This window comes from Neopelma chrysocephalum, unplaced genomic scaffold, assembly GCF_003984885.1.
Source record: "Neopelma chrysocephalum unplaced genomic scaffold, ASM398488v2 Primary Assembly neopelma1_377, whole genome shotgun sequence".
NCBI lineage: Eukaryota > Metazoa > Chordata > Aves > Passeriformes > Pipridae > Neopelma > Neopelma chrysocephalum.
Genome location: NW_020898041.1, coordinates 241,870 through 261,304, shown reverse-complemented (window position 1 = coordinate 261,304; position 19,435 = coordinate 241,870). Strand labels below are relative to the sequence as shown.

General features: G+C 40.1%; 2 protein-coding genes across 7 annotated transcripts in view; one reads left to right on the top strand and one right to left on the bottom strand.

Moving 5' to 3' along the window:
- Window positions 1-4,490: 4,490 nt before the first annotated feature.
- LOC113979040 (germ cell-specific gene 1-like protein) lies at window positions 4,491-16,466 on the bottom strand. Its single transcript, XM_027706476.1, has 5 exons — window positions 16,157-16,466; window positions 14,539-14,586; window positions 12,052-12,204; window positions 9,831-9,942; window positions 4,491-4,746 (listed from the first exon to the last, which is right to left on the bottom strand). The coding sequence occupies exons 1-5, from the start codon at window positions 16,464-16,466 to the stop codon at window positions 4,491-4,493; spliced, it is 879 nt and encodes a 292-aa protein (XP_027562277.1).
- Window positions 16,467-17,264: 798 nt separating this feature from the next.
- GLP2R (glucagon like peptide 2 receptor) overlaps window positions 17,265-19,435 on the top strand; it is a 35,407-nt gene continuing 33,236 nt past the window's right edge. For 3 of the 6 annotated variants that reach the window (XR_003537700.1, XM_027706480.1, XM_027706479.1), the window contains exons 1-2: window positions 17,271-17,364; window positions 18,702-18,771. Coding sequence is in view for 5 of the 6 variants with exons in the window: in XM_027706480.1 (XP_027562281.1) it covers window positions 17,294-17,364; window positions 18,702-18,771 (141 nt within the window). In the remaining variant the exon portion in view is untranslated. Of the gene's footprint in view, window positions 17,365-18,514; window positions 18,772-19,435 lie in introns of those variants that run through there. The other 3 variants (XM_027706482.1, XM_027706481.1, XM_027706483.1) reach the window with 3 other exon arrangements.

Below are 19,435 nucleotides of genomic sequence, written 5' to 3'. Positions count from 1 at the left end.
AAAGGGTAAGATTAGAGAGTAGAGAGGGAAGATATCACCACCCATGGACAAATTTCGATGCCTGTTGGTAAAGGTGATGGTCACAGTTTTGATCCTTTGGGGCTGGGGGCCCATGAAACCAAAATTTCAATGGGTTAATACATGTTTAGGTTCAAGTGAGAATGGCCAGGTACCTCCCCTGGCGGGAGTTTTACGCTGTCTGATATAACACTGGTGGAAGGCCTCAGAAATGAGTCTGGGGGTGCCTTGGAGGTCCTCGATGGTTTATGGCCCCTTCTAAGACATGAGAGCTGCCTCTCACACCACTGTAGTTGAGGCAGTTATTCCCCATCAGAAAGGATGAAAACCCTCAGGCCTACATGTGAATGTCCCGATACATCCCCCTGGGGAGAGTTTTATACCTGAGCTTTATTGGAAGGCATGATAAAAAACATTATCCCACCTCATAGAATCTGCCTCCTTACTGGCCTTTTCACTTATCTGGCTCAAAACCCATCTTGTTACTAAACCAGGGTTGGTTTGCCATGGTCATCCTCCGGCACTGGGTGCACACCCCCTCTGCACCTGGGCTGTTCTTATGCAGATTGAAGGTTTCGCCACCACATACCCCCAAAAATCTCCTCCTCCCCTTTGCTGGGGGGACATAAACTTGGTCTCAGCAAAGCATCTGCTGCTTTTGCAAAAGGCCGATTTTTTGAGTCATTAACCTTTAATTTTTCAGTCTCTCAGAAGGGTGTTCATGAGTGTTTAGAAATTGGGAATAGGTTAAATGCTAAACTAATAAGAATACTGTGACAAATGTTCTTTCTAAAGTTCGTGTGAGTGAAGGGATGGGGTACAGTGACCATAAATTAATTATAAAGCCAGCAGCTTCCACATAACTTTTCTTATTTTCACAGGACGTGAAAAGCATGAAGAAATTATGATGCTGATTTTAAATTGTACACATTGAGATGCTGTTAGAGGACAGTAGCCAACTGTTGATTGTAGGACAATATAGGCTAATGAAAAGGAATTTCTGCTACTGGGTATGGGGCCAAAACTTGAATCTTAAAAATAAAGGTTCATTTGTATATGAAATATACTGAAAGAAGCAATCAGTACTAAAGAGAACAAACAATCACACAAACAAACAAACAAACAAGAAAAGGTTCCAAACATTTCCAAATATTGGATTTGAGTTTTGGGAGGCAGCAGGGGCAGGACTGTGGGACAACTCAAGTAGGATAGTACTTCAGGAAGTTTTTGGTTCACCCTCCTGTCATCTATGAGGTTAGAGCAAGTTGCTCAGAGCTTTGCTTAGTCTGGTCTTGAAAACCTCCAAGTAGGAAGGCTGCACAGCCTCTTCTGGGCAGCCTGGTTCACTGCCTGACAAGTCCCCACAATGGGAAAGCTTGTCCTTGTATGCAATTCAAGTCTCTCTCAGCTGAATCTACACCCAGTGTCTCTCATTCTCCTACAGTGCACCAGTGTGAAAAGTGGCTCCATGTAATAAACAACTTTCTTGTAGAAACTGGAAGCCTGCCTGACATTGTAGAGCTTCAGGTCCCTCTGAAGTCTCCTCTGCAGGCAAAAAAAAAGCCTTAGCCTCTTCTCATACCACATATGCTCCAGTTCTCTCCCCCATCTTTGTGACCATCTGCTGAACTTGATGTACTTTGTTCCTGTTATTCCCATTTTGTGGAGCCCAAAACTGGATTCTGTATGTCATTTAACAAATCACTGCCCTGGATCTACTGGGTGTGTTCCTGTTAATACAGCCCAAGATGCTGTTGATGTTCTTTCTACCAGTTGTATTTTCAGCTTGCTGTGATCTCAGTTCAATAAAATCCCCAAGTCCATCTCCACTGAGTTGATCTGCAGCAGCCCAACTGTGCAACCACATCTCTTGTTCTAAGGGTACTGCAGCTCATTGGCTGCATATGGAGATTTAGTTCTTCTCACTTGTTTCCCAGACTGTTTACATTTGTATACATATGCTTAGGGGGTGGGGCTTTCTTTGCCCTGTTTTATCATACCTGAGATCTCATTTTTTCATGTCACCTTGCACCTTTTTCTTTCCACCACTGTAGACTTCTATTTCATGACGAAATCTCACTTCTCTGTTATTCCTAAAGCATTCTTAAAGTATTTCTCAACATGTTGGCCAGCTTTGCCAAGTGGACCCTCTTTCTCCCCAGCTGTTCCTCATCCTCTGAGAGAGACCTACAGTTGTCAAAGTCAAAGCCCTGTCACAAAGACTGATGTGCAAAATCAAGGGTTGACCCACATGATCCATGCCTTACTTCCAAGCCTTGTCCTCTCAGGATCAATGAGAACTCCACCTTGGCCCTAATGTCCTACACCTTCACCCTCAGAATTATATAAGTACTCTTCCCTTGGTCAGTGTCTCCTGGACATTACCATTGGTGTTCTCATGGATAATCAGCATGGAATTGCAGTCTAAGGGCTGGACTGGCTTCAGCAGTCAACCTGATATACCTCAGATCTAAGCCCCGAACAAACAGCAAACATCCCTGGATATCAAGTCAAGGTACCAAGCCCTGAAAGACACAGTTTCCCACTGCTGGCACTTGCCATGCTTCCTGGTTCTGCTGCATGTGTCAGGCTCAGCTGGCTCCAAGTGCTCCCCAGGCAGAGCTCACGGCCTCTTGCTTGCTGCTGGAAACGGAAAGTATTCTGCAGTTGCAGATCTGTCATTAGAGAAACAGTCATGCCCTTCTTGCCAGAAGCCACCACATCCAGCATTCCTGTCCCCAGGAACCTCCAAGTGGCCCCAGGCGCTCCTGGCAACCCTAGACCCCGAGGTTTGCATTCTTTCTCAGGAGATGAGTCTGTGCTAGGACCTCTGCAGTGCCTGCTGCTCCTGTGGTGGATACAATGTCCACTGAGGTGTCACCTCCAATGCTGAGCATTCACACACTGCCTTCAGCAAAGTTCCTGTCCTTGGCAGAGCAATATTCTGGGCCCTAACTTTGCAATTCAGCACCCATATAGCTTTCTCCCTAGTACTAGTGACATGAATGTATGAAACTCCCTGATGGGGAGCCAGTTTTTCCCACCTGCAACCTGGATCTGAGGAGCCTTGAACTTGCTCCCAGAAGAACTGAAGCAGAGGCCAGGACTGTTGCACAAATTGCAAGCACCAGCAGCAAGCAACAATCCAAGCAGTGTCTGAGGCCCCTACTGGCATCCTGCCCACATACTTCCAGTCCTGGGGTCACTGCACTCCCAGGGGACAGTCAGGGTCAAGTACACAGCGGATGGAGGTTGGGCACAAAGTGCCACCACCCCTTTATGGGCTTTCCACCACGTTCCTTCTGAAGAGATGGGCTCATGTGCTGCTCTGTGATCTCACCTTGAGAGACTGCTATTATCTAACAGTTTTCTTCTCTTAACTCTAATGGTTTACTTTTGAGCTAATTGTGCTTCTCTGTTATCAGCTCCACCTTATCACTGGCCATAAACTGACCTGCTATGGATCCTGATGGAATAACAAGCTCAAACTATTGCCTGAATAAAAATGTAAAGTGATTTTTCCAAAGCCCAGAGCTGCTCAGTATACTAAGACCTCTGCCAGCCAGAGTTCAAAATTGTGTTTTCTTAATGGGCTCATTAACAGGAGCATTTACCCAAAAATGAAGAAAAGCTGGTGTCCAGCAAAGTAGGCACACATGGCTCAGTTCCGTGGGGAAGTTCCACACTGATCCTCACAGTGGAACAGCTGTGTGTTCCTGATCTCTGAGGGTTGTAATAATTTCTACTTTACTGTTTTTAATGTGATTATAGATTCTTCATGTGTAATAATCACAAATGAAATTTTGGTTCTTTCTGTCACTGTTGCCAGAATGATTCCTAGAGAATTCCATAGGTGAGTTGTGTTTTGTCTACAACAATGTATCTTTCAGATTTCGGTTTGCCTTCCTAATTGTTTTGAATAAGCAGTGTTTGCTTTGAAAACCTCTTCCCTCTATTAGCCTTCCTTTCACAGCAAATCTGCTTTGCATATGGTGAAACACTTGAATCACAAGCTGCAATCCACAGATTTTCCTTTTCCTTGCTTCACAGAGATTGTACCTTTAATAACGAAGAAATTAATCAAGCCATGCACCATATGTCTTGTTTGCTGCCCTGCTCTTCGTGAGTATTGGTTTTGGTTTTGGTATGGGATTTTTCACAGTCTTTTCAATAAAGAATAGGGTGGAATCCATAGTGCTTTGAAATTCTAACAAACTCACACGCTCTGTATTAGCATTAGACACTGCTTAAAAACCAGAGCAGTAGGGGACCTGCATCACTGCTGTTTTCTGAAAAGAGAAACCTGAATCTACTTTTCCAATATCAAGATTTCCTTGAAACATCCATGGAAATACCATTTATTCATTAAGAAAAATAAATAATACTACACATTGATACGTTTTATTCATTAATACTGTTTCATTTGGATCTAGCATTATAATTTACAGGATGCCTTGAGATACGGTTCAGCTTTACAGAACTGAAATAGTGGCCAGGTGACGCAAGCCTCTTATTGCGTGCGTGGGGTCCTCCGTGGTGTTTTGAAAAGAGTTCACATACACATTACAAGCTTTCTCTGGAGCTGTATGGTCAGGAAACTTGTATTTAATCTTTAAACTCCTTTCCAGCTTTTTTCTTTTGTGCTTGAATTCCAAAATAGTTTTTGTGTATTTGTTAATAGTGGTGACAGCTGCAGCCATACAGCAAGCGAAGGAAGCCCATGCGAGGCTATAAACAAAAAGGTTTATCAGAAATTAGCAGGACATTTTCATATCCAAGTCCTTCATTTTTATTTTTGAAAACACTGCACACATGTGCTTGTATTGGTGTGTATTAGGGAAAGATGAGCATTTGGTGAGGAAGAAAGATTCTTGGTTAATGGCCATCTACAGACCTGATTTACATAGTTGACTTCTACATATTTGTTACAATATTCACATTTGACATTCCTGTTTAATGAAACCTTTCCTTCAGTTTCGCTGTTTACTCTGCTTAGAGCTTAATGTCAGAAAAAGGAATTGCGAAAAATGCGTGTGCATTAAAAAAATAAAAGATGTGATTATTCAGAGAACTAATCTCACAGGGGACACTGAGAAAAATGTGTGTGAATTATCCAAAAGTGTTTAAAACAGAGAAAGCACAGTTAAATAGTTGACTAAAGCAGGTTCAGAGCACTGAAATGCATTCCTGGGAAAATACAGGTCACGATTAGTAGAGAAAAAAGGACGTCGAGTCTGAAATGGTAAAAGTAAAACCCTAAGAAGACAGAACTAAAAAAAAATTATATTGAGGTACAATTTGCCAAAAATAGGTGAAATACCAGGCTACCAAAAGGGCAATGCATGCTGGAGGTGTAAAAGCAGCATGTAAAAATATGTTCACAGTGGCATGGATTGGAGTTCACAGTGCAGGAACTTGCTCGTCATTGGCTTTTTTAACACGACAAGGTCACGATTATCAAATGAAACGTGCTTTGGTGAAGAAATCAATTTAAGGGACTCATCTCTCCCTCAGAGCTCTTTGTTACCCCATCCTTGATGTGGTTCAACAAATTCATTTGTGTTTTTAAATAAATCCTTCTCCCTGCCTGCCTTTTTCCCCATTTCCCCCCTCAGTATTTTTGGCCAGGATTGATTTCTAGGGTGATCAGAAATGAGATGTGTTGACAGAATTTGAGGATAGTGGAGTATGGCACAGAGATGTGGAAGGATCCCAGAGTCAAGAAGGGGAGCAGCTTAAGCAGTCTTTGCTCCTAACATCAAAGTACACCCTGAGTAAGAACTCTTATAACAAAGAGAGAGCAAGAATAGGGGAAAAATCATCAGATTTTCTCCCCATGCCAACAAAGCAAGAATGGGACAGCAGGTCTACCTATGGTGCTGTGTAACCTGTGGGTTCAGCCAATCATGGTAGATAAGAACTGAAGATTCAGGCTCTGGAATGACATAAAGGGGGCTCAGTAGTTCTGAGTCATGTAGTTGGCATTTTTGGTTGAATAACTGAAGCACAGTCACATTAGTAAACAAATTGATAGAACTGATATCACGAAGCACAGATTTTTTTTAAAGGTGCTTTTCCTAATTCATCCCTTGAAGCTCTTTGAAGGACTCAGTGACATAAGGGTAAGAAACTGACTTCAAAAGACCCTCTATAAAAACTGAAAGAAATTAATCTCTTATGAACAGATTCTCTTGTAGACCAATATTGTGTTAAAAGAGAAAAAACCCAAAAGACAGAAATAAATGGTTTCTTTTGACAACGTAAGTATATTGGTGTGATTTGTCAAAGTTTTTGCCAGAAATTTTGCTTTTCCATAAACAACTTGGAAATAATGGGGAGTGCCCAATCTGACTAGAGAGGAAGTGAATCTTGTTATCAAGGGAGCCAGAGACTAAAGGGCAGTTTGGCTGCAGAGGAAATTCAGCTTCAGTAAGGAGAGCATTCAACTTCAGTTCTGCCCAGAGACAAAGGAGACAAGGGGAAATCAAGCAGGTTGACTGGATAAGGAAAAAAACTAAAGCAATCAGTCCTTTATCTGCATAAGAGACATGCCAATAGAAGCTCAACTGGATTATGGATTTTCCGTTTTCCTGTATGGAGCATTCCATATGAGGCGAGTTATGGGAATTTAGTACAGAGGGCAATTCTTTAGAGAGAAAATATCATCTTTTGATGTGAGGATGTCTCAACATGAGAAACATAATGAGCATGAGAAATTCACCAATAACAGAAACATCTTTCAACCTGCAGGAAAGCTGCTGAAGAAGAGAAAAGCGGAATACAGAAGGAATTTTTAAAGAGAAGTTCAGGGATATCACAGAGTTAGTCTATCCATTGTTAGCAATTCCAGCACAGTAAAGGAAAAAGAAAGGTCTTCATGTTTCTTTGGCCAAATGGAAGAAAAACCCTGGCCACACAGCTGGATGGACAGAGGGGAAACTGTGGCAGGTAGGAGATTCGTGACAGAGGCTCAGTACTTCTTGCAGGAATAGCTGCACTACTAGGTTTGGTGATTGGGAAGAAAAGTAGCTGCCATGGGCCCAATTCTTTGGGGATTTTTTGCTACTAAGGAGATGATTCTAAGTCCCAATGAAAAAACAGCAGTCTTTGCCTGTGCCTCTGCCTGCCCATGCCCTTCTCATGGTTTTGGTGGCCGCAGGTGGGTGCTGAGGTAATTAGAAAAGAGTGTCAGTTGTAATCAATAATGCCCCTTTTTTTGGTATCTGTTCTCTTTCCTCTTGTAAAAGACAAATAGCATTAGCTTTCTTCCTCTCTTACCATCAGATGAGGTCAATGGGAGAGCAGCTAAGGGAGGCTGAAGATGAAGGTTCATATAGCAGGAAAGGAGGTGCAAATGTAGGTTATGAGAAGAGAGACAACATTACATATTGAACAGGACAAGAAGAAGGAAACCAAGGGACACAGCTGGGAGGAGTGTGTGAGGAACCTGTACGTATGGCTTGCTTTACTTTTAGATTACTGTCAAACAAGGTGGTGCAGTTGCAATTTAAGCCTAGGAAAAGGAAAGAAGAAAACAAATCTTGATAGAAAAATGGAGCATAAAATTCATTAGAAAAAATGCACCACATAGACCATCCTCCTCAATGTCTTCCCGTATGCAGATACTGATGGCTTGGAAAGTCTTGTGTTGGTAGAAGCATTTCTTTGGGCATTCGGTGACCCATGCTGCCCTGAATCATTAGAGGGCAGCTGTGAAATCCTTAATTCCATGTGTGTACTACATGGTAAAAGTCATTTGTTCAAGGGCTCGGGAGAATATTGCCTGTAGTGGTAGCAGTGCTGACATCAGTGATTAACATGATAATGATGGTGATAGTGGCATTGATGGAGTTGTGTCAGTTACAGTACTAGTGACAGTGATTTGAGCGTTTTTCTTCTTCTCCCAGTGTGATGGAAAAGAGGGAACAGGGTCCTCAGTACCAGTCTGCAGTTTTCTGTTTCCACTCCCATAGGAAGGGGCAGATAATGAAGAAACACTCCTCCTTTTTCCACTGACCGTTCTTCTTACTGGTTTTAGGGTAAAAACAGACCTAATCCCACTCATGAAAGAAATGGAGAGACTTTCCAGAAGAGAGATCCCCAAAAAAGGAAAGCCAAATTATTATTTCAAGCACAAACATATGAATGAATGGAACCAAAATGTAAGCCTGAAAGGACAGAAGAAGGATCCTGCACACCTTCTGTTATACCTGTTGAGGTTATCCAAGTAGCCCCTGGACATTGTCCTAGGTGTTGTCTGGATGCTTGGTGTTGGACCTTCTCAGACACGTTCTTCCTGACAGAAGCATGATCACACTTCCTACTTTGAGCAAGTGGGTGACATATAGGTGCTGTGCCACCTTATCTGCTGTACAAATGTGGTAAAATACACCTTTTGTCACGAACTGGCTGATCTCCAGCTTGGGAGGACTGACCAGGTCCATCCGTCTGTGCTGTGAGAGCACTACAGAAACATCTCTATCTATACACATGTAGCAATAACTTCAAACAAACTGCTTGGGAAACAGACTCCTGGAAAGAGGCAGAACAATGTACACTGATGTTCAAATGAGACTTGAGTTAATAAGAAGTTGAAAAGTAACAGAACAAAAGACAAAAGAAACCCCAATTTCACCACAAAAATCCCTAGTGAGTCTGCATCATAGGGACCACATGCAGCTACAAGCGCCTGTTTGATGAAGATATTAATGGCCAGTCTTCACGAACGAAGATTTGGGGAAAGGTCTTTTTACCTTTCCAGCCTGCGCAATGGATTTTTTAGGTGAGACACAGCCTGCGCTGAACTGAGCCCACCCTTTAATCCTAAGGTTCATCTGCCGGGGCCAAGCAAGCTTGGACAATGGCAGTGAGGTCCTCAGGACGTAGGTTTGTTTAGAGTGACCTTCTCATAGATGGATGGCCTCACAGGGCTAACAGGCTCCATCTGCCCGGGGGACTGGGATTTGAACCTGGGTCGCAGCGGTGAGAGTCCCGCATGCTAACCACTAGGCCACCAGAAGATATAATAAAAGTAGAAAGAGCAACAAGAACAACTGAAAATGTGAGATGTGATCTCACCTATCAGAGTGTATATTAATGAGACAATCAACCTGAGCTCTGGTCTTCTGACCTAAAATATTGATCCTGATTGACTTTTAATTTAACCCAACACAGTTGTTCCTATTCTTTTTCTCAGTCATAGCTGGGAAAATAGCAGCAGTTTCCAGCACCTGAATATTCAAATGCTTGCTGTTGATCAGATTTTATGGATTTTCAAAGACACACTTCTATAGCAAAATTAATCTGAACAGCCCTCTTTCTGAATACTAGATCTCCTCAGAAATGAGGCCAAAATAATGTGGATTTTACCTAAGCCTATTTTGAACTTCGAATCATTACTTGTCTGTAATGTTCCAGATACAACAATCTCAAGGACATATGTGATAGGAAAATTCCAGCCTAAATGGCTAAAGCTGAAAGAGTTTTAAGCAATTTATGTAAGGCAGTTGTCCCGGGAGATGAGGATACTAAATCTGGGTCTGATGTGTATGGAGAAGAACCTCTGCTTTGTGCAGGGCAGTTGGACGTCTCTGTACTGCCTGTAGGAAGTCATATGCAAAACTCACAAGCTTAAATATTCTGTGCAATAATCTAAGACAACTGAATTTTGAGAACAACAACTGGTTACTTAACTGCGTCCTCAGGAGTGAAATAAGGGAAACCCATTGCTTATAAATTAGGTATACATTTCTTGAATGTAGGGTAAAACAACTGAAATGTAGTGGAAGAACCAAATATAAACCAGTAAGTACCAATAAGACCAGCCATAATCCCATGTGTGAGGTCTCCAGTCTTCAGGACCAAGATTTACCGTCATTTGAAATACAGTTGTGTACATCATGTGAGCAACCATACCCAGAAGACCTGAAAAGTATAATATTATAATAACATTAGAAAATTTATATTGAGTGTTCTTCTATGACAACTGTTTCCAGTTATCCATTGAACTCCTGCAGAATATTTTATGAACTATCTGAATTCCATAAAGCACTCACAAATACTGGACACTAACACTATAATTTAGGTGTATTTAATGTGTCATGTATTTGCCACTACATTCGTTCATATGCTTCCTTAACACATATTCTCTATGGCGGAGGACTCTAGGGGCGCAGTGGGACATGCAAATCATAGATTTTAAAAAGCAACAGTCTGGTTGGCTCTCATCCTCCGAAAACTTCTTATTTATGTAATACTGAGCAAGGATCAGCTATTACAGAAAAGTATTGCTCAGTTGCATTGTGCTGGACACATTTCCCACAGTTTTCTGTCATTCAGTGGAAAGATTTGTCAAAGCTGTATGCCATTCCCACTGCTGTAAATGCAGTCAGATTTATCAGTTATGAAGGTGAATAAAAAAGTGGACAACACTTACTAAAAAGTCCTGAAAGTCTAGGTTGTGAAAGAGACTTATATTGAATAATTTAATTTTCAAAATTACTACTAGGCTACTGGCTATTTCTAGGAGTATCTGTTTTCCCTAAACATTTTGTCCTCCAGTAGTGAACTTCCCTGTAAACATTGATGTTTTTTGTTTCCAGTTTCATTTACAAATCGATAAACACCCTTGAATTATCAACTATCCCACTGCCTAAAATGTATGAGCTTCTCCAAGCAGACGGTCTCATACCAAGCTCGCAAGACCCAATTTGTTGGATGTTCTTAAAGTAGATCTCTTTCCTGAATTGCACAGCTCGTGCTCCAGAACAGTATCCCTGAGGCTCCCGGGCATGACAAATCCGTGCTGACAGTGGCCTGGCTTCAGTAATTGCTGGGAAATGACCTTCCCTGAAATACTGGTGTTGACTGAAAATCCACCCACGGGCAGTTAGGAGAGCCCTTGGTGTAACACAGAGCCAAGAGGCTTTATGTTTTCAATCCCTGCATCTGGCACCATATGGCAGATTCCATACTGAACCATTTGGAAAAGTGGTTTGACTGTTGATGGAGCTATCAACATGTGGGATATTCTTTAATGTGGTTTTTTTTCAACGTGTGGGAACAGAGACCAGTTGCCCATCTCTCACCAGAGAGGTGGTGTGTCATAGCTATTGCTGAATTACACAAATTTCTGTCCTGATTCCTCCAGTTTGGCTACCTAGAAATGCATATAACTGGAGTGTGAACATGAGCTCCTGTGCTGGAGCTCTCCTGTTAGCTCTTGTACAAGGACTAAATCCTGAGTCAAGCTAGCATCTCAGCTGTGACTTCAGGGCAGTTTAGTGCCAGAGAAATGGTGAAAATGTTACCAATATAGATATAAAAGGCAAGCATAGTTATATGCTTGCTTAGTTGTAGTGCCTGTCAAGCTCCATTTTCATCAAAGGCCACCGAGGGATAAAGGACAGTGTTACCAATAATCTGTATTTCATAGCAGGGTAGTTAACTAGCAGTGCTTATGTATTTAAGAGAAAACACTCACAAATTAGAATAGTAATTTCTGTATAGCCAAGAGCCGCATATGGGACATCATAAATCTACATACCTATGGTCAGAACATGTCACAGTGAGATTCTTCTTTTAAATCACCCTATTCTGCACCAGTTAGAACATACATTTTAGAATTTAATTTAGTCTGAGCTAAAGTTTGAGGGAACTGAGAAATCAAATAGTAGCTTTAATGTGTTTTTCTTCAACAGTTAAATATTGTAACAGAATTTTTTAATTTCATGTTTTCAATATAGCTAATATTTCCAGTAGCAGAAGTTTAATTTGCATAGTCTGGAATGAAAATAAAAATTATAAAGTTTAAATAATCGAATTAAAAATGGCAAAAGCTATATATATAAAATACAAAATAAATAATATTAAAAAATAATTAATTGAAAACAATATTTTCCCATAATATTTTGCTTCATCTTGTATTGTTAGTGTCTCCACAGGCATTGTAAGAGTTTTGAAACTTGGATACTGTTATTAATTTTCAAATGGAAGACTATTCTGGATGTAATTAATTGAGATACTTAACCGTACCTGCTAATACGGTGACTACTGCAGAGAAGGCGTTGATCTTTAGCCCATCAATGACAGAACTGTAGTAGCACATTTCTACTGACATAAGAATGTTTCCTGTCAGAAGCAAAATGACGTAGAGAAGCTCTGCTACAATAGACAGCCATAAAACCCCTGGAAACCAAACCAATAGCACTAATATTATAAGCAGTCATTTAGTATTTTCACCATTTCCTTCTTCTTCATTTATATAGTTCATACAACATTAAACAGAAGTTCAAAAGCTGTGAGGATGCCACGATAAAAATCTATGGGAAGACTTCAACGTCAATGGACACCCTAAATAATAATTTCTTCTACTGACTTGGCCATTTAGTGGAAGAGCAGTTGCATGTTCCTGTTATACACTTAGAAACTTACAGTATAAAATGGGACAGTATGATTTAATACTCAGCAGCTACCCTAAAATCACAATGAACCAAAGTTAATATAAAAAGAAGAATTACTATCCAATTGTCTAGCTGTCATGGTTCTGAGTCCAAAGAGAAATGTACAGGAACAGCAGACCATGTCACCCAGCTAACAAACTGTGAGACCATGCACATAGGGACACTGCCTGTGGGTCTAGTCATTAAATAAAATCTGCCCCATGGACTTAACTTTCTACCAAACAGAATTTTGATTTTTTCAGACAGAGAAGCCTTCATGAGCCCAGGCACTCTCCAGGTTTCACGGGGATTCATTTCTCTGGTAATCTGCTAATTCATCTCTTTTTGGATATCTGGTAATTACATCTTATGCAAGAAGTTAATCCTGCCATTAAAGTCTCTCAGCCTGCTGTTTGATCTTCGGCATGCTGATGTCCCACAGCCAGGAGCAGGAGGCCTTCTTGTGTCCAGATTCACAGTAGCAAGAACTGGTAAATGACCTTCCCTAAACTTTTTAAAAAACAAATAAATGTGTCCTGACACAACTGGTTGTACATTCAAGTAGTGATTTCATATGAAGATATATACGAACTATCATAACTTAAAAACCAAAACACTGTGATGTCCTTGACTACTAGACACCACTTAGGACAGCAGACAATGTGTGGTGAATAACCTCTACTGCTGACTTTGACAATGTCTGTGGGACTTCTTTGATTCACTGGCCATTTAGACATCAAATTCTTGGGCCAGGCTACGTGTGGGCATTCTTGGGCAGGGTTTGTTTCTCCAGAAAGTCTTTGCCTCATTTAAAAAATCGTGATTTTCTTTAGAAACTCCAGATGTTACACTTCCCAACAGTTTTGGCTTCTCCAGCTGTGAGAACTTGCATCTTAACATTTTTAGTGAGTGAGTCATCATTCCATATGCACTGACCAATGGCGATCATCTCTGTATATGAGACCCACAGGTGATAAATTCAGGAAGGGTAAGCCTGCTGAGTTTTGTGCACACAACAACCATAGGCATGTGCAGAACACAACATGGCTCTTCTCCTGTGCAGGGCAGGAGCCTATTTCCACACAGGATTTCACTGCCCAGGAAGAGCTTTTAAGTTTGGTGTTTAGGTACATTTGGCTGCCTCGATCTAACCTGCCAGTGCCTGTGATGCTTGCTGGTGCTGTTCACAGAGTTAGTTTCACCACCATGTCCAACAGTAGTTTTCTTTGTGAGGATCTCTCAGGGTAGAGCCCAGAATACATCCATCATTTCTGAGGACCATGTCTGTGTGACTACACCCATATCTCATTTATATTTTTTCTCATGCTATGAAACTCTTGAATTATTAATACTCAGTGACAACCTGCAATAGGTGGAAGGAAGACTAGCCTTCAGAGACTGAATATTTCTTCTTGTCCAAGGGGCTGAAGTTGCATATCCAGGAAAATACTCCATTCCCAGTATCCTGGAAAGAAAGCCTTTTTTTTTTCTGGATCAGCCACTTGCAAAGTGATTGGTCTAATCAGACAAGTGATGGACTGATGTTTTTACACTGGGGATTGGGCAAGGGAGGGGGCACTTCACAGCATCTGCAGAAGTGTTTTATAGGAATATGAGTCCTTCTTTGGAAGACGAGAATAGAAATGTCTCCTCACAGCTCTTTGCAAGGCACAGGGAGGAGATTCTGACTGTCATCAGAGAGCACAACTCCCTCAAGTCCCCTCAGCATACAAGGGTGAATGTTCACACACTGCCTGTCCCTCTGCCCTCTCAGTTGTGTGGTGCAGGCCACAGAATTCCTGCCTGGGAACATGGAGTTATGATGAAAAAGTGTGCAAAATTTAAGAATTTATTCAAAGTAATTTCAAAAGCCATTTATATTCAAATGATGTGTCTTCAAAAAGACATAGATTGATATTTGAAGCCATATGGACCTCATTTTGAAGTTGAAAAACTAAATAAAGGAAAAAAAAATCTGTGTAGGATTAAAGCTAATATTTTTGAAATTAAAATGCAGAATACTAATATTGGTAAATGTGAACAAGAAAGTTTTGATTACACAAAAAATATGCATACCTACCTCGATCAGAAGCTGGAGTTAGACTGATAAAGCTTCTACATTTCTCACCTAAAAAAAATCAGGATTACTTTGTATTCTGCAATGATCTAAAGAAATGTATTAATAGAAATGGGAAAATGCAAAATCTATCAGAAAAGCAGAAACTGGGATGATCAGGAAAAGCTATTTTTGATGTATATTTGTACACAGAGTGCCTGGTACATCAACCTACTCCTGGGGCTTAGCGAGAGAATCCTTACAGATTTTTTCAAAGTGGAACCAGAGCCTAGAAGACAGAGAAAGGCTATGAACTGAGTTCCAAAAGGTGGTAGCTGTGAAAGCCAGAACAGGAAAATTATCAATTCCTTTGGAAGATTGTCAGCCTGGGTGCAATCTTCCCTGTGAGAGGAGAGCTGCTCTCCTTACAGCAACAAGGCTGCTGCTCACTCAAATTACTTCTAAGCTTCATTCCAATTTCTTTCTGTAAGCTTTGATTTTCAAACCCACGTGACCCCCTGACCCCCACACAGATGCTGTGAACAAAGCTCTTCGAATTAATTCCGCTCTGCTCTGAAAATGCTGGGTGTTTTTTTTGAGCTCCTAACTGCACCGAGTTGGAAAATACGAACTGGTCATAGCAGATGCACAAATTACGCAACCCTGGTATTCATAGTAATCACCACTTGAAAGGTATCTTTTGGACGTGTAGTTTGCTCTGATCTTTGAAATTACCCCATTAAAACTGCATAATTTACAAGACCTTCTGGTAGAACTGGATCTTTGGGACAGGTGACTGTGAAAATATTTGCATTTTATAGCACAGGTGACAGCTGATTTGATTTCTCTGAAGTTCTGTTCTAGTTTTCATTTGTACACTGATCAGGACAAAAAGGGAAAAACTTAGTGTTGATCTGGATTTACAATAAATGCTTGAATTCTTGAACCAACAATCCCCTTATACAAAGATCCAAAATTAACTAGAAAGTTTCTGTAATTGCAAGCTAATTTCATTCTACAGATATTTACGTATGCAGAGCGAGACTCAATTACATGCTACCATTTTTGACAGGTAAGTCTTTGAATCATGTTTTATCAAGGTGAAAAGAATCTTCTTCTGCTTTGATTTATGAAAGGTGAGATGACAGTAAGAAAGTAGAAATACTTGTGGTCAAGAGGAAATCCAGGAACTAAGATCCCACAGATTTAATAGTGCAAATGATTTTTAAAACAAAAAAAAGTCAGTTTGTGCTTTTTATGTTGCCATAGAGGATCAGAAGCAATCATTTAAGGAAAGTATGTTCATTTTTGACTAAGGGAAAATGGAACACGTCCCTGTTGAAGTAATTTAACTTACTGTTATGGTTAGAAGAATAAAAAATAAATAAATCTTCATCTGTACCTCAACCTATCACTAAACCAGAAACACAGCCTGTCACTCTAATGTTCTTTGCAGAATTTGTTATGAGATCTTGACTAGATAGTACCCTCTAAGGTCCCCTCTGCCCGAGAAGAGCAACTTTTTAAGGATATGAGCACAACAAAATACATACATGATAATGCTGCAGATCAGAAGAGGACACCAAATAAGTAGGAAGAACTCTTATTGCTTTCTTGAGTAAATTTACATGGTTTTACTCACCTTCTTCATTTATCATTTCTTCACAGGAATACCAAATCCCAGCATGAAACTTTCGCTCAACGAATTTGTCATCTCCCGTCTCCCAAATATACTGCACAGCTTGGCTGTTGTTGGCATCAGGGCTGTTGAAGCGGATGCAAAGATCCCCCTTACTCTCTCCTGTACAGAAAGGTTTGGCAACTTTTCTTGTCCCTTCACACCAGTAACTGCTACTGAATGCTGTAATAGAGAAGACTAAAGAGAGAAAACTGAGAGAAAATGCTGCTGAAGCTCTGTGCCGTCTGTCTGTCTCTGGGAGTGAGGCTGGCATCCTCCAGGACTGCACTAGCAATTATTCTAGAAAAAACCTTTTAGAAATTTATGCATCTATCTGCCTGGTGAAACACCTGCCCGTCTTTACCATCATATTCTTCATTCCTCTCAGAAAATTGTACTAGCTTAGGAGTTAAGACAGAGAGCAGAGATATGGGCATGACCAGAAATCATGTGGCAGGGAAGATTAAGGATGTAGGACAGTGTTGTTTGGCAGTAATTTGTTGTGAAAGAAATATGAGGAATAGGGGCAATAAATTACAGTTTGGCCCATGAATCACAGGAGTAAAAATACACAGAACACGGAAGCCTTGGAAGTACTCCAGGATGCAATCAGAAAAGTTTTATTTATACAAAAAATTATGCCTATTTACCTTGATTGGCAGATGGAGTCAGACTGATGGAACCTTTATACTTCATAGCTAAGAAATAAATAAAACAAATAAATGTTCCTGTTACACAGTGTTTAAATTGAATACAGTTGTGACTCTTACTATAAAGAAATTATTAAGGAGCTAAAGCCAGTTGCTAAGCATTTCACAGCCATTGCAGCACTGCTCAAGAACACTGGAAAGGCAAATGCATAATGTCGAAAGTTCCACCAGTGACAAATGAAAGTTGTAAGTTACCTGACTTTGCTATCGACAGGTTCCTGGGCACTGTCCAGTCTGCCTCCATGAACACATAATACAAGTTTTGCCCAAGTTAGGTGAAACAGTAGAGAAAATGCTGAATTATTCTCATTTTGTCTGTGCATCTGCTCTCTCTGTGGAACAGCATTTTTTTCTCTTCATCTAGGAAACATGTCCCACCTTGACACGTTATATGTATTGTTTTTCTGCCTGTTTGATGATGCAAATAAGTGATGCAAAGAACCAAAAGGAGCAGGAGTGTTGGTAAGTGACTATTTCATTTTACAGCTGTAAAATCAAAACACACACCATAGGGGAGAATGATAGCACAGGACAGTGAAATTACATGTATATCTTTTAATGAAAATCTTTTGGATTTTTAAGACAACTCTACCCAAAGATGTCAGAGTTGGAGAAGCATGTGGCAAGATAAGTCCCCTCATGAAACTCAAAGGAACAGGATAAATTCCTGCTATAGGTTGTTACAAAGAGCTCAGCTTATAGGGCTGGCCAGCAACAGACTGAAAGACCAAGCAGGTCTGGACTAAAAAGGCAGAGCAAATCTCACAACCCTAAAGTCAGATGTAGATTGAGCCAGGAGTTATTATTTTCTACATATTTGTCTTACTGCATTTTCACAAGGATGTAACATTTGTGAACTACACAGGAATCCTCTGAGCATTGACACTGCTTCTGGACAGCTTTATCAACTGCACAGCAAGTATGGGGCGGAAGGAAGGAGGGAAGTCCTTCTAAAAGGATTACACATTTATCTATTTTTCTATTCCTGTGAATAATCTGCATATGGCTGTATTCAAACATATTTTGAGACCTATGAAACAAGCTGAAATTCATTGTCAGTTTCTCCAACCTGGCAACTGAAGCTGTGAAGAAAACACTAAATGTCACAATAATTGTAGCAAAACTTTGACTGCTGGTCACAAATTTTTTTGCACATTTAGATTCTCCCTGATCCTGCACTGGCATATTTGCAAAACATGACAGTTTACACATTTGCACAGTTGCAAAACATATTTGACAAAACATGATCAGAAAGCATAAAACCAGCTATTATTTTGCTGCTTTCTAACAGCCAACTAGAGTCAGCAAGCTTCCTACAAAAAGTTTTTCTTGTGTTCTAAGACATCTTTTAATGATTTCAAGAGGTGTGTATAAGTATACATGTGAATTTTTGGAGCTGGATTTCATTCTGGCGAAACCACTGGCAAAATTCCCATGGAGCTTCAAGGGAACAGAATCAACCCCTTAATGTTTTAATAGTTTTCTGACTTCTTATTGGCTAATGGACAAGCTACAGTAAGCAAAGTTGCCGTGAAGTTTAAAGTAAGCTCTCTCTGCCTTTAATCAGAAAAAAACAAAACGTAGTTGGAGTCTGGCAAGCCTAGACAGTTTAGGACACTTCCTCACTTACTTGTAGAGAAGATTCATGGAACAGTGGCAGTCATAAAAGAAGACTTTATTTATTTATTTATTTATTTTTTTGTACAAGACAGAGTGAAATAATTGATCTACAGTAGGGTGAAATATTGGGACAAATTTAATAGAATGGGCATGGTGACACTTTTTGGTCTTGATTCCAGCATGGGACTCTGGACCAGAATATCTCCCACATCTGCCAGCTCTGTCATGATATTCTTTCTTGTTAAACAGGTAAGCTAATTCAATAATTAATAATGGACAGTATGAAAGCAGATTTCTACCTCATAACATTTTAACCTTCACAAACAGCATGTTTGTTTCAAAAATCCTTCTGACATAACAACTTATTTTTATTACAAATTAGTCATGAGAAATGTTGGCTGCACAGCTGTGGAGTTTTATATTAGAACTCAATTCTACTAGGTCGTTTATTACAATTTTCTTCTATTGATACTTATTTACACTGTGAATAAATTGTGTTTACAACCATTTATATAATCTCTTTTCCTACCAATATTGATCAGTATTGAATTATATTTGTTTTTCAGTTTTCCTACCAGATATCATTACTATTGTGAATCATGTTTATTTTCTACTGTTTTTACTCTGTTCTAAAACCAGCTTTGCTTTGTTTCTGGCACTACCTTTTAGCTTTTCTCTTGTATGAGGGGTGAGCATTGAATCTCCCATTCGTGAAATGTGGTGTTACTGGTTTCATTCAGCATCTCCCCCTCCTACAGAAGGCTAGTAAATCTGTATGCGAGTTCTACCTTTATTTCTTGTAGAGGTCCACTAAACTATTAATTTCTTTTTTTTTTGCTAAATCTATAAAAAAAATCTGAATTCTTACTTCTTTCTTCTATATTGTCTTATAATTTGGAAGAATTTTAGGTAT